We start from the raw sequence: 14,456 nt of genomic DNA, 5'->3' as shown, positions 1-14,456 counted from the left end.
CTGCAGCAGGACTTTGTGCGGCATCGGCGGACTACCCGGGCACGCCCCTCGGCCGACACACCCCCAGCCCAGCTTCTGCTGCCTGCACGCCCCGCCCCTCTCCTCCGGGCCACCACTGTGGGATTCCTGCAGGAGGTCGGAGGTAGCTGTGCAGCCGCACTGAATGTGCTGGACTTGTCTTCGAAAGAACAGATAACACATTCGTCTAATTGATTCTCCTCGATGGGCAATGAGCACCCGTTCATCTTCGATACTGTGCAACGAATCATCGTATCTCGGCGGCTGCCTACAACATGCTCTTCATCGGCTATATTTTTTCCGGCCGTACCTCAGTATCACCACAATGCAGCAATACTGAGGACAACACTGTTGCCACCACACAGTGCCGTAAAATGAAACCCGTGTAAACGCAGCCGAATTTCGTTTTTTCTTACAATAAGTCGTGCCCGGGTCTCCTGAGCGTTACTTATTCGACTACACGCCCACAGTAGCACCATTTAACCTTTCCAGGACCGAATTAATTTCTGTATACCGTTTTGCTATTATAGTTGTTGGACTGTTTGAGTGCAATGTGAATAAGTCAATTTCTGTTAATTGCTCCTACTATTTATAGTTTCATCGTTATTTTGTATGGGATACGTACCAGGTGAACCGTAATATTTTCTCAGTACGATCTAATTACTCTAAAGTTAAGATTATAAGGTTTTTAAGTATAGGTTGATATATAAGATGACGTGAAACTAGTTCTTATCTCTCGGTTTTCTGCGCTGCGGTGTCTCTATCGCCTCCGTGTGCTTTCCTGCCTCTCGTAGCGGCTCGTCGACAGGAACTCCACAAACCTCTGGCCTAAATTTTTCGACGAAATTCGCAATCTCTTTCTCTTTTTCACGAATCTGACGTCTTTGAGACCGTGACCAATCGACAGAAGTATGACTGGATTCTTATTCCAGCATTTCGCGACAGGCGGAGAGGCGCATAGTCCTTTGTCCTCAAGAACGATTTCCCTCGCTGTAATTGGTCATTTCCCTTCAGAACTGTCGACCATTTGTTCCCTATCTGGTCTGGCTGTGCCCACTGCATAAAGACCAGACCCATACAAAGAGGCGATTACTTAGAATGCAGTGAAGGGAACAACCCGCTGCGATTTCACGCACGTCTTGCAAAATCTGTGCAACTCCCCCTTACAATAAGTCGGAATCTCCTCGTCCTTGCCGAATGGTTATCCTTTCAGCAGATAACGCAACAAAGGTATGTAGGACCCGCAGTGATGTTTTCGCACACAAATGAATCCAAACTAAAGCAGCAGAAAGCTTTAGGAGAGTGGCGCTGGGCGGCGGGTGTGTGTTGTGGGCTCAGCCTCCGCTGTGTTGCAGAAGGCGATGGCGGCGCAGCAGCAGCGCCACACGGTCAGCTCGGCGGCGGGCGTCATCAACCAGGAGAAGCACGTGTCGTCGTCCTCGCAGTCCAACATCACCATCACAACCAAGGGCGTCTGCACCAAGTCCGTGGTCGCGTCCGCTTCCCAGGTACACCGCCTGCTGCTGCTGCTCCTTTTCACATTACCCCCTGTACTTCATTGTGTCCTAGCCATTTACTATTCGAAACTTTTTTGTAGTCAAGACGCGAGTTATTTAAATGGTCACGCAGCCGAAGTTGGTACTGACCGGACAGCAGAATAATTCGACGTTGCGGCAGAAGAAATGTCAAACTGTACGTACGTCTCGAACTCGAATGGAATTCTTCCAACAGATAAAGACTCTGCACTTCTCACGAAATGAGGATGTCGACCTGTTCCCATGTGAATTTCCGTCAGTTTAGTTCCTCTGTTCGATTGTACAGGGCATCTACAGGTTTTTTTTGATCAATTTCACGATTACACCGTATATGTTTTGTTTATCATAATTTCAGAAACCCACACAAGTATTTAAAAAAGAACTCTAAATTTCCCCACTAGAGTCATTTTTCAGATAAATTCCTCAGTCACATACATACTGAAACGTATACATCCTAACTTTTGACATGAACCGGCAGTCCTGTTAGGTCTCGTATTGGACAAAGCATAAACTCTGTTCACATGACGCTACACGTAAAGGTATCCCAGCGTGGAACGTGTTATACTTTCAGCACGGTCAATCTGTTCCGACTCACTGCGAACTCGAGACTACCGACTGAAGTTAAAATGATGACAGGTCGCCACTCCCCGCTATTATAATCACAATAATTATTTATTTGTAAATTCTGCTACCAGTCACTTTTTTATTTTTCTGTTTTATGTTTAATCTTACATAATACAACGCTTTTCGAACATGTTCTGTTCATCTTCAGGCGTTTACATACATACATACATACATACATAAAGAGAAATGTTACTTAAAAATAAACCGTCTTAAACTAGATTAACTTAGAACTCTTTGACCATTGTTTGTTACTGCAGTGACTGGTGTAGCATTTGAGGGGGGGGGGGGGGGCAGTGGATGTGTAGAAATCGATGTCAGTGACGTCTCTGCTGGTTTTTTTTTTCTTGTTGTTGACTATGTATGATGTCACAGCCTGTATAAAATACAGATAATTTTGCATCAGTTGTGTGTTGCGAAAATAGCGTGAAAGGCTTTTATATGACAGACAGTTGATCACTTACGATTTCACCACCTCGCAGCTTCACTTGCATCACTGGTGTAATGGAGGAGCTGTTGGTTGACATTACACTATTGCAGATTACATTTTCCGATATAGTTCACTGCACAAGTTGCTTCGACACACATGTAAACATTATGCACGTAACACAAGATGGCAGACTTGTAGCATGTGAGTCAGTATCGAGTATGGAGGTTTTGTATCGATATTCCTGGTGCTGACAGATTAGTAGTCAGTTATTTACATTGACACATCTTGAATCTACTGAGTTAGAATTAGCTTAAGACTGTTGAAGAATTTTGAGTTTTTGAATTCGGCTATCTCATTAAAATGTTATCTCCATGCTTTATTAATATGTATGAAAATTTCCATTTCTTCCATGATATCCATTCTTTTACTTTTTCATATTTTGTGTAAAATTTCAAGGTTGTCTTCGATTTTCAAAGGGTGGCCTGTGTCTTTAATACTAGTTGCTACTGCTGATTTGTTACATTTATGAAGTGTGTAGCAGTCTAAAACTTCTTTGAATCGAGTTCTGAAATTTCTGCCTGTTTGGCTGATTTAATATTTATTACGCTGACCGCAATTAATTTTGTAAATGTAGCTAGAATCAAGGCTTTTATCTGGTGGTTTTATATTGCGAATAAGCTTCTTACTTAGGTTGTTGTTGGTGCTGAAGCTGGTTGTCACTTCTGTGTTTTTGAATAATCTTGCTAATTTGTTGGATACTATTCCAAGATATGACATTTTTACATATTTGACTGCTGGGGCATTGTCTGTTGTGAGTATAATTTGATGTTGTTTGTCCAGTATATTTTTCATCTGCTGTGACATCCTATTAATTAGAGAAGGATCAATCCATTGTTTATTGCGGTGCACGTTACGGTCTCTATTCCTAGTTGGAGTTCTGTATGTTGCAGTGGAAATTTGTGTGCTCTGTAAAGCACACATATTTCGCGGAAGGAAGGGTGTGTATCGGAGTTTGTCATAGTGGTGTCGGTGCCAGTAGGTTTTCCGTAAACATTGAGAGATATTCTTATGTCAAGGAAAGGTATGGTGTTGTTCTCTTCCTGTTTTATGGTGAATAGAATATTTGTGTGTAGGCTGTTGAATTTGTTAAATAGGTTTGTCACTTCATACTCTTTGCTATCAGATAGAATGAGAGTGTCATCTACATTCCTCTTGTAGAATTTAACTTTGCTTGTGATGTTATCAGTCAGTATATTTTTTTATATGGTGTATAAATATTTCAGCTGTTAGCCCACTGAGAGGGCTTCCCATTGGAAGTCTTAGGTCCTGCTTGTAAATTTTATTGTTACAGGAGAGTAATTATGTTAAGGTACTAATTAAGTACATCTATAAGTTCTATGATTTCTGGTTTGCTCATTGTCTTTTTTCTCAATAGGTTCATACTTATTATCTCATCTGTTTCATCCACAGGTATACTGCTGTAAAGGATTACATAGTCAACCACAAGGGGAAAAAAACAGCAGAAGACATCACTGACATCGATTTTTGGCCATCGATTTCCCCCTCCCCCACCCCACCCCCAAATGCCACATCAGCCACTAAAGTAGCAAACAATGGACAAAGAGTTCTAGGCTAATCTAGTTGAAAACGGTTTATTTTTAAGTAAGATTTCTCTGTATGTGTGTATAAACGTATGAAGATAAACAGAACATGTTCGAAACGCGCTGTATTATGCTAGATTAAACATAAAACGAAAAAATAAAAAAGTGACTGGTAGTAGAAATTACAAATAAATAATTAACCCACACAGTCACGGTTCACACGCGTAGCCATTATGGCCTAAAATAATTAGAATCACGATGTTACATTGTACACAACAATTCAGCAACCGTTGTGGCAAATGACTAGCTGCAGAAAATGTCGCGTGTGTTTTGTATAATGGGTACACTGTACCCAACTTACCGAAAAAGTCTGAAGTGTTAATGTGTGTTCACGCGTTTGTAGTCCTCTGATGAAGACGATCTGAGCTACTCGACAGATACTGACGCCAGCCCGCTCGAGAGAGCACGGTCCTACCGGAGCTGGTATGCCCTCTCCTTCCTCTGACTGTTTCAATTGAGTTTCCAGGCCACTTTGTACCGACAGTTTAATGTCGAATCCGAAGCACGGTGGAAGCTCGCGTTGTTCAAACTAACAAATCTCTACCAAAGGTGAAAATCACAGAAACAAACCCCAGCAGTAGGCCAGAGATGAAAGACAGAAATCTTTGCATTTATTTTGTGACACTACATCACTTAGCCACCGAGAATACTGTGAAATCCAAAGACTCGTTTAGGTAAGAGTTTTTTTCGTCAGTCACAACTTTGGTCATTATACTGTTTTACAGGTGCCGACATCGCCGGACACGCGATAAGAAAAGATAACAAGCCGCACGCCCGGTGTGCGTTCCAGGACGGACTGTGACGTGTTTGTGTTTTTGACGCAGATGAGTCAGTTGGTGAACGGCCACCTGAGATCGGCGGAGGACGAGCTGCTGAGCGAGACGTTCGAAGACCTGGACCAGCTGTCGGCCAACTCGAACCCCAAGGAGGTGGAGAAGGTGATCGTCAAGTACTCGCAGTGCCTGGAGCGGCTGGTGCAGAGCCTGGAGCGGGGCGGCGCGGCGGCGCGCGTCCCGCAGGCGCTGGAGCGCGTCAACGAGCTGGTGCGGCGCGCGTGGTCGGTGCCGCGCCACGGCCACGAGCTCGGCTACTCGCTGTGCAACGCGCTGCGCGTGTGCGGCGCGCTCGACATGCTGGTGCGCAACTGCTCGTCCGACGACGGCGAGCTGCAGTTCTCGAGCGCGCGCCTGCTCGAGCAGTGCCTCACCACCGAGAACCGCGCGCACGTCGTCGAGTGCGGCCTCGAGAAGGTGGTGAAGGTGGCGTGCGTGTGCATCCGCAACTCGCGCGGCAGCACGGTCGACCACTCGCGCGTCGGCACCGGCATCCTCGAGCACCTCTTCAAGCACAGCGAGGGCACCTGCAGCGACGTCATCCGGCTGGGCGGGCTCGACGCCGTGCTGTTCGAGTGCCGCAAGAACGACGTGGAGACGCTGCGCAACTGCGCGGGCGCGCTCGCCAACCTGTCGCTGTACGGCGGCGCCGAGAACCAGGAGGCGATGATCAAGCGCAAGGTGCCCATGTGGCTGTTCCCGCTCGCCTTCCACAACGACGACAACATAAAGTACTACGCCTGCCTGGCCATCGCCGTGCTCGTCGCCAACAAGGAGATCGAGGCGGCCGTGCTCAAGTCGGGCACGCTCGACCTGGTCGAGCCGTTCGTCACCACCCACAGCCCGTTCGAGTTCGCCAAGTCCAACCACGCGCACGCGCACGGCCAGAGCAAGAACTGGCTGCAGAGGCTGGTGCCCGTGCTCAGCTCGAAGCGCGAGGAGGCGCGGAACCTGGCCGCCTTCCACTTCTGCATGGAGGCGGGCATCAAGAAGCAGCAGGGCAACACGGAGATCTTCCGCGAGATCGGCGCCATCGAGCCGCTCAAGGTGGTCGCCAGCTGCCCCAACGCCGTCGCCTCCAAGTACGCCGCGCAGGCACTGCGCCTCATCGGCGAGGAGGTCCCCCACAAGCTGAGCCAGCAAGTTCCGCTCTGGTCGACGGAAGACGTCAGGGAGTGGGTCAAGCAGGTGATTCATTTGACGGAGCGAAACAGATCGTCCGCTAACACCGTTACTGACTTCTTCCCCTCCGAATCGGTGGTCCGTCCGTGCTCCTACCGACGGCGTACCGTTAAACTCTGACCTTCCTCCGGTATCTCGGTGTCGACAGGCCCGCAGCCAGTTATCAACATACCGGATGAAATAGAACGTGTTTTTCCACCGCAGCACAGTTTAGGCTCTGAAGCAGTTTTGCCATTGTTTGCCAATGTATTGGTCGGAGTATAATGACTCATCAAACACCCAATCGTGTAAACGTAGGACATTACCAGACTATACAATTAAAGGCACGACAGTAATCCATTGCACGTACAACTATAACAGTACAATTACTGTTTTGGATAAACTCAGCGTGACTCTTTAATCCCCCAAGTCCAATAATGTAGCTAACCATCTACGTTTTCATCATTATGTCAGTCCCTCAATCCTCGGGCTCTAACCACAGGTGCATCTTTAATGCAATGATAAAACATCGACGGGTGAAGCATCCACAAATTTTACCGTCATAACGTAGCAAAAGTTCGTGCCGAGAACCAGAGAGAATTCTGGCCTTACGTGAAATCTCGATTACTGTCGAGTCTTCTGCACAGTAAGTCGTCAACCATTCTCGTGTGGCAATACAATACTCCAAAGGGAAAACAAAATTTTTTATTTTGCGTTATCATTCACGCAGGCGGTTGGACATCCACACGAATGTCACACGAGTTCCTATGAGGAGGACATACAAATAGCCATCCCTGACGTTGACAAGAAACGGAAAGAGATGAAAACAAACAAGTCACAGATAAGATCCATCCCAAGTTACTTTTACAGAGAGCGACCTTCGGCGTTGGCCCCTTGCCTGAGTTGCTTTCATCGCGAATATCTCGGCCAGAGCAGTCACGAGCTACTGGAAAAAGGTGCAGGTGGCTGCTGTATATAAGATAAGAGAGAGGAAGCACCAGTATCTTCAGCGTCAGTCTCCTGCAGAGTTCTTGAGCATACTCTACGTTCGAATATAAAAAAATTTCCTTGAGACAAAAATACTCCTGTCAACACATTAGCATTGATTTAGGACGGTCACTTGTGTGATAAATGTAACCGTAGGCTTCCGCGGCCGTTGTCAATGTCAATAAAATTCTTCTGGGTTTAACGCACCTGTATGGGCACGAGATTTACGCAAACATCAGGCAGCTCGAATCACTGAGGCTGAAAAGAGGTAAACTGCTGATCTTGCGTTCCTGAAGAGATGTAGGGATGCCAATGTAGTACCAACATTTTTACGGCTGACGTCCCACATAAAATCGTACAAGGCCAGGAATATCTGTGCACAGGCCAGCAAAGCTTTATTGCGGGAAAGGATCCGTCACATTCGTGGTAGTCTCGACGTGAACAACATAAAACTGTGTGAACTGCACCTCTTTCTGAGTGGGAAACTGGATGAAGATGACTGGCACAAGGTCGACAGGTTAACCTTCCAGCAAGCTGCCAGATCAAGTTAATGTACCACCAGTCGCCAGGTGACAAAGTTCGACAAATTGCAACGGAAAACAAGAGATGAAGGACCAGTTTTGGATACGCGACGAACAGTGGTGAACCTCTCCAGCCACACCTTGAGCGATGCAGCCACAAAAGTTTTGGCGAAAGGTATGAACTATGCAATTGCACCAAAACTAGTACCGAAAGAAGACATTATCGAATCAGTGGAGGCCTCGATACGCCATCTACCACAACCAGAAGCAGAGAAGATCCGACAAGAAACAGTACGAGTCGTGGCTCACGCAAAGCCTCCGAAGCAAAACATCAGTAAAGAGGAACGTCAGGCCATCAAGGAGCTGAAGAACAACTCTCAGATTGTGATAATACAGGCGGACAAGGGAAATGCCACTGTAGTGTTGGACACAGTAGATTACGATAAGCGGATGGAGGATCTTTTGAAGGAACCCATCTACCATAAACTTAAGGGGGATCCGACGGTCAAGATAGTGAAATCGACGCAAGCGCTGCTGAAGCAAACCAGGATGAATTTTGACACGACCCGTAGACTCATTCCACAGGTGCCACAGGCACCAAGAATATATGGGGTACCAAAAATCCACAAAGAAGCCTTCCCTTTACGGCCGATAGTGAGTAGTATCAACTCGCCGACCTACAAATTAGCGAAAGAATTGGCTCCGAAGCTTAGACGTTTAGTGAGACATACAGATGCATACGTCAAGGACTCCACCCATTTTATAGCACTTTTGAAAGAGAAGAGGGTCTCTGATACGGATTTGATGGTCAGTTTTGACGTGAAATCTTTGTTCACGAATGTACCCGTGACGGACACCATGAACATCTTAGAGGAACGCATGGCACCTGACATCAGCGAGCTAGTGCGCCACTGTTTGACGACCACCTATTTTAGGTGGAAAGGGGATTTTTACGAGCAGACGGACGGTGTTGCTATGGGTTCCCCTCTTTCGCCAGCTGCAGCAGAAATTTTTATGCAAGCATTCGAAGAAACAGCACTCCTGTCCGCGCCATTACGCCCGGAATGCTAGCTACGATACGTGGATGACACCTTTGTTATCTGGCCACACGGAGAAGAAGAGCTTCAGAACTTCCACGAACATCTTAACCAGCAGCACAGCAAAATTCATTTTACCATGGAGATTGAAAAGAACGGGGTATTGCCTTTTCTCGACGTAGAAGTTTATCGTAAGCCAGACGGGAAGCTTGGACACAGAGTTTACAGGAAGCCCACCAACACGGACAGGTACCTGCATGCATCCTCCCACCACCATCCTATGCAAAAGAATTCGGCCCTGCGAACTTTAACTAAGAGAGCCTACAGGATCAGCGATGAATACAACCTGCAAGCTGAACTGCAGAACCTCAGGACCATTTTTGGAGCTAATGGCTACGACATGAGGCTGATACGCAAAACCATGGCGCCGAAGGAGGAGAGCAACAGGGAAATACAGAACGAAGCACAGAACACCGCCGTGCTACCGTATGTACAAGGGGTTACTGAACGTCTGGGCAAAATTCTCCGTCGGGCAGGTATTAAGCCGATTTTTCGTAGCAACAGCAAAATAAAAGACATTCTGGGCTCGACAAAAGATACAATTGACAAGTTTCATGCCGCCGGAGTTTATGAAATCGAGTGTGAATGTGGACTGGTGTATGTAGGTGAGACTGGGCGTCCAATAAGCACGAGGCTAACTGAACATGAGAGATATATCCGCCTCAAACAATATAGCAAATCAGCGGTGTCAGAACATCATGAGCAGTGCAGGATGAATATCGAATTTCGAGAGGCCCGAGTACTGGCGAAACAGCCGTTTAGTTTGAGGAGGAAGATTAGAGAGGCTACAGAAATAGCCAAGCGACCCGATAATATGAACAGAGAAGACGGGTACAGACTTCCAGCGTCTTGGCTGCCTGCTGTGACAGCTTTGCGGAAGGACAGCTCGCGCAAAGCAACAGGCGTGCGGTAGGCCACAGCGGAGGATGGTACACAGAGCGCTGACGCGGCCTAGTCGATACTAGGCAGTTAGTAAACAACGCTACGCTGCAGTCGCCGCTAAGTCTCCTATTCGCCGATTTCCACCAATGGCAGGCAGTAAAGGAAACTCCAATGGAAAACGCCTATTTCCGCCAATAACAAGACGCAATGCAAACGCCAATAAAATGAACTCCTAGTGCCCTTCCTCCTCATCCTCACATCCAATCACAACACTCTTCCATAGTGTATATGTACCCACACTTGCGTGCATTCAGCAGTTAGCAACACACCCTGAGGAAGGCGTCTTGCAACAGACGCCGAAACGTTGGAATTTTATAAATGACAATGCGGTCTCTAACCCAGAAGAATTTTATTGACACTTGTGTGATACTCCGTATGACCTTTTTTCACATGACGCTCTGCGGACCGAAGATGAACGACAACATGCAGAGTCCTTATTCTTAGACTTCCGGAAGCGTTTGGACGGTGCTCCACTGCAGAACTGCAGACTGTTGACGGGAATAGGTTCCCGGATATGTGAGTGGTCCGAACACTTCTTAAGCAACAAAACCCAGTATGTTGTCCTCGACAGCGAGTGCCCATCAGAGACAGGAACATCGTCAGTAATGCACCAGGCAAGTGTGATAGGACGCTTCTTGTTCTCTGAACATTTAAACGATGTCACGGACAGGGTGAGCAGCAGTCAGCAACTGATGACAGGCTCATTTGTGTAGTCGATGAATGTTTTGACACATTCGTATGCAACAGTGCCAGCGATAAGTATCAGTGGATTGCCGTTTCCACAGTTTTATATCTGTCTTCAGCAACCTCAAGGCAAATTAGGGGAAAAACATGAAAAAGAAGAGTGTTTAGTAGCAAAAACCCTGTAAACGGCGTAGCAAAGTCTGAAAAAATGGAAGAGAATAATTTTCAGTACTAGACCCGAAACATCTTTATACCACTAACAGGAAATAATTCATTGCTTTGGACTCTTATCCTGGGCATCACAATACCTCTGTCTTTTGTGGGAGGACGGAAAAGCTGTTGATATAATTCGGAATCCATGCGGAACTAATAGTGTCGTTCAGTCCCTCAGCAAGGAAATTGTTCGACAGTGTAATGCATTTTTCAGAAAACTGTCTGGCAGCACAATTTCCGATAGCTCTTTGGCATTTGATCTTCATCATCAGCGTAACAGTGTTGTTAAACCTAAACATTCATGCATTGTCAGTTTCCATTATTACGTGTTACAAGTCTGATCAAATATACCAGTTATGCATCACAATCTGCAAAACAACAACAACGGTCTTTCTTACTGCATCCCAATTCTGTCTAAATAAATCTGGTAGTCTGTGTGTAGTGCCTCTTTTGTCAGGAGTGCCTCGTAATATGTCTTTTTTCGTCATCCAATACACATTTCATATTTTTGTGACCACTACAGTGAATAAACAAAGAACTGTTTCTTTGTTAGTGAAATATTCATTATAAAAAAATATCAGAAAAACTGTGATACAGAAATTTTTAGAAAATATTTCATCTCCGACTGGTGGAAGCTGTTTGTAATGTAACAGCAAGCAAAGCCTTTTTTTTTTCTAGTCACTTGTGTAACAGCTTCATCTGCAACAGTTTAGCTGTCGATATGAACTGCAAGTTATTCAAAATTTGACCCGTTTTTGATTTAAGTGCCTAAAAGTCGCGTTTGTGCTCATTGAACTTGGAACTGCGCTGCACCACGCCCTCTCGTCGAGGTTGGGTCCGCTTATTTACCGGCTCGCGCGCTAGGGCTCTACAACGTAAAGTTCTTCATGCGGAAGAACTGAACAACTTTAACTTTTCTAAATACTTGCAGTGCGCCGTACCAGCTAAAATTTTGACACTGCATTTCTTTCTGTGTATTCTACTCGTGACAAAAATTTCAGGATGGGTTTCGACATGTCAGATTGGATTATTACCTCGGCAGACAGAATTTCTGTTCGGTGTGATGAATGACAGTTGGCTCTAAATGTAAAAAATTCAAATTAGTTCTGACGAGTAGATAAAGACAAATCCGTAATGTTTAGTTAAAGTATTAGTGCTTCGCTGCTTGAGATACTCGTATTCATTAACGGTTTTCTAGGCGTAAAGTTGCAAAAGGATGGAAGGAGCACGCTAGGTTGGTAGCAGGAAAGACGTGTGGTCGGCATAGGCTTATTGGGAGAATTCAAGGGAACTGTAGCTCATTTATAAAGGAGAACGCTTATAGAATACTCGATCGACCCATTATTGAGTAATGCTCGAAAGATTGGGATCCTCACCAGGATACAGTTCAGAGATACGCTGCAATATTCGTTACTGGTAGGTTCGATCAACTCGACAGTATTACAGAAATGCTTCGTGAACTCAAATGGGAGCGGTTTTAAGGAAAGACGACTTTCTTTTCGTGAAAGACCTTCGAGGAAATTTAGAAAACCTGCTTTTGCAGCCAACTGCCGAACGATTGTGCCGCCACCAACGCAGACTCCGCGTGACGACAAATTAGAGCTCGCACGGAGTGATTGGACCGACACTCGAGTTGCGAGCAGTGGAGCAGTAGAAGGAGAGACCGGCACCCTCTGCTGCGCAGCGTGTGGCGGCTGGCGGCGTTTTACATAGAGGACATAGTAACGAAATAAAAATTATAAAGTTATGGTTTATTCCATCCGGTAGCAACCACTGCGGTTCTCCGAACGAGACGGTAATTTTTTCTCTGCTATCCATCTGCTGTATGTCATTACATTTTGTTTGGGCCTACTTCTAAGCTTCTTTTATCCGTAGTCCAATTAAGCCCTCTCCATATGGCCCTGCCATTTGAATCTACGTGTTTGCCGTACATCCTGCAGTTTCTCTACCCCTTCCTTTTGGTACCAGTTGTGCCCAGAGCGCTTTCCGACTTGCCCCGCTAGCCGTCCGTGCCAGAGAGCAGGTTCAGGGATGGCGAGGACCGCCCGCTCCGGATTGGAGCCAGCCAACAGGCTGAGGACGAGGCTCGGCGTGGAAGCGGCTGCCAGCCGTCCCCCCACAATCCCACCAGGTGAACGCCTGTCTTTCGCGCAAGACCCGCCTCAGTTACACGCTTGGCAAACATTAAGAAAGAAACTGTTGCTCATTTTCACTTCACGCGGACAGTGGCGGCAACCGCAGCACTGTGGGTGACTGCGCCGAGTGGCTCAGGGAGCAGCGCCGACCGTGCGCCGAAGCAACACAGAGGCACAAAAGCACGAGCACAGCTCTCACTTAAGACCTTGTTTTCACCGCTGCTCGTCCACGTTCTCGTCGTCCTGCGGCGCAATCAGCTTCGTGCAGTTTAATGGAATTCTGCTGTTCCAGAGCAGCTACAGCATCTGTATAGCAACACGAATCTTCCGTATTTCGTTTGTCTCACATTGCGCTCGTTACTGTATCTCCGAAATTTACGTAGAACGTTCGAACACTCCTATAGCAACCGCCTCGGCCATAAATCGTGTTTTCTACTCAAGCACACACTGCGTTAGTAGTGGGGCAAGGCCGGTGCCACCCAATTTTCCATTGTTGCCAAATTTATTGAAGATGGCGGTGATGACGCCATCCAAGATGACGGCGTGTTGAATTGCCAACAGCGCATCACAACCAACTAGAACTCTCTCGTATTCTATATCGTCCCACAAATGCTTAACCTACATTTTATTTAGGGATCCAGTATATATATCACTCTCAAACAGAAAACACTCGCCCTGATGTACCTGGGATCATGCTGCACAGTCGGCAGACACGCAGACGGCTCCTAATTTCAGTGCACAATATCAAACTGCTACTAAATAATGCAGTACACATAACTCTAAACATCATCTGTACTCGTAATGTGTCCAAATAACGCACAGCAAAGTAACTCAACAGACGTACGCAATGATCCTGTCCCACACTTAGTCACACGTCCGACAGCTCTCAATTCGCTCAAAGGTCTCTGTTAGACCCCTCAAACATGACTTGATAACAACCGCATTCACACCTAACACCGGAGAAATTCATATCACCTAGACGCAGAACATGACTATCCAAGCCAGGCAGCGCGTGTCGTCTGTCACAGTCCTAAGTCACTGCGGTCCAACACACTGGTTAATGCCGCACTCCATTGCTTGCCGGTCTATTTACGACACATCTCAGAATAGCCGAGAGCGAGTTCACACACACACCACCTGCACACATCCCAGCGCTGCCTTCTGCTCACAATCTAAAACGATCATCTGACTATGTATAAAAAATAACAGCCCATTCAGCCTCTCCAAAATTGTATAGTGCCCCCAGAAATAGTTAACGCTCGCTTTCGTGTTTTCTCAGCTTATTTGTAAATTCAAATTCTTACCATAACAGAACTTGTTCACGAAAATACTACTGAATGCGCTGCTAACCTCCTGCCCTTACAGCTCTCAACATACGCAAATGTTCTCAGCTCTCCTATATCCCAGCACAACCAATTAATCATTCTTACCGACCTAATTTCCTAAGGCCCCGTTTTCGAAGTACGATCTTGCGTTCTTTCTGAGGCTTTCCGTGCTTACATTTACAGAGATCGCTAAATTACCCCACAGCCCCTTCAATCGACACACACACACACACACACACACACACACACACACACACACACACACACACACACGGTCATCCTCTCTACTCATC

At 46.4% G+C, this 14,456-nt stretch overlaps 1 protein-coding gene across 8 annotated transcripts in view; it reads left to right on the top strand.

Annotated features, from left to right (window-relative positions):
* The window catches only part of LOC126327189 (NAD(+) hydrolase sarm1), a 1,227,458-nt gene that overhangs the window by 1,177,744 nt on the left and 35,258 nt on the right, over positions 1-14,456 (top strand). For 7 of the 8 annotated variants that reach the window (XM_049995878.1, XM_049995887.1, XM_049995870.1 and 4 more), the window contains 2 exons: positions 1,374-1,526; positions 5,090-6,286. In XM_049995878.1, the coding sequence (XP_049851835.1) occupies positions 1,374-1,526; positions 5,090-6,286 (1,350 nt within the window). The remainder of the gene's footprint in view (positions 1-1,373; positions 1,527-5,089; positions 6,287-14,456) is intronic. The other variant, XM_049995921.1, reaches the window with a different exon arrangement.

The sequence above is a fragment of the Schistocerca gregaria genome, chromosome 1, assembly GCF_023897955.1.
Source record: "Schistocerca gregaria isolate iqSchGreg1 chromosome 1, iqSchGreg1.2, whole genome shotgun sequence".
NCBI lineage: Eukaryota > Metazoa > Arthropoda > Insecta > Orthoptera > Acrididae > Schistocerca > Schistocerca gregaria.
Note: the sequence above shows the minus strand (reverse complement) of the source record. Positions and strands in the feature narration are given on the sequence as shown.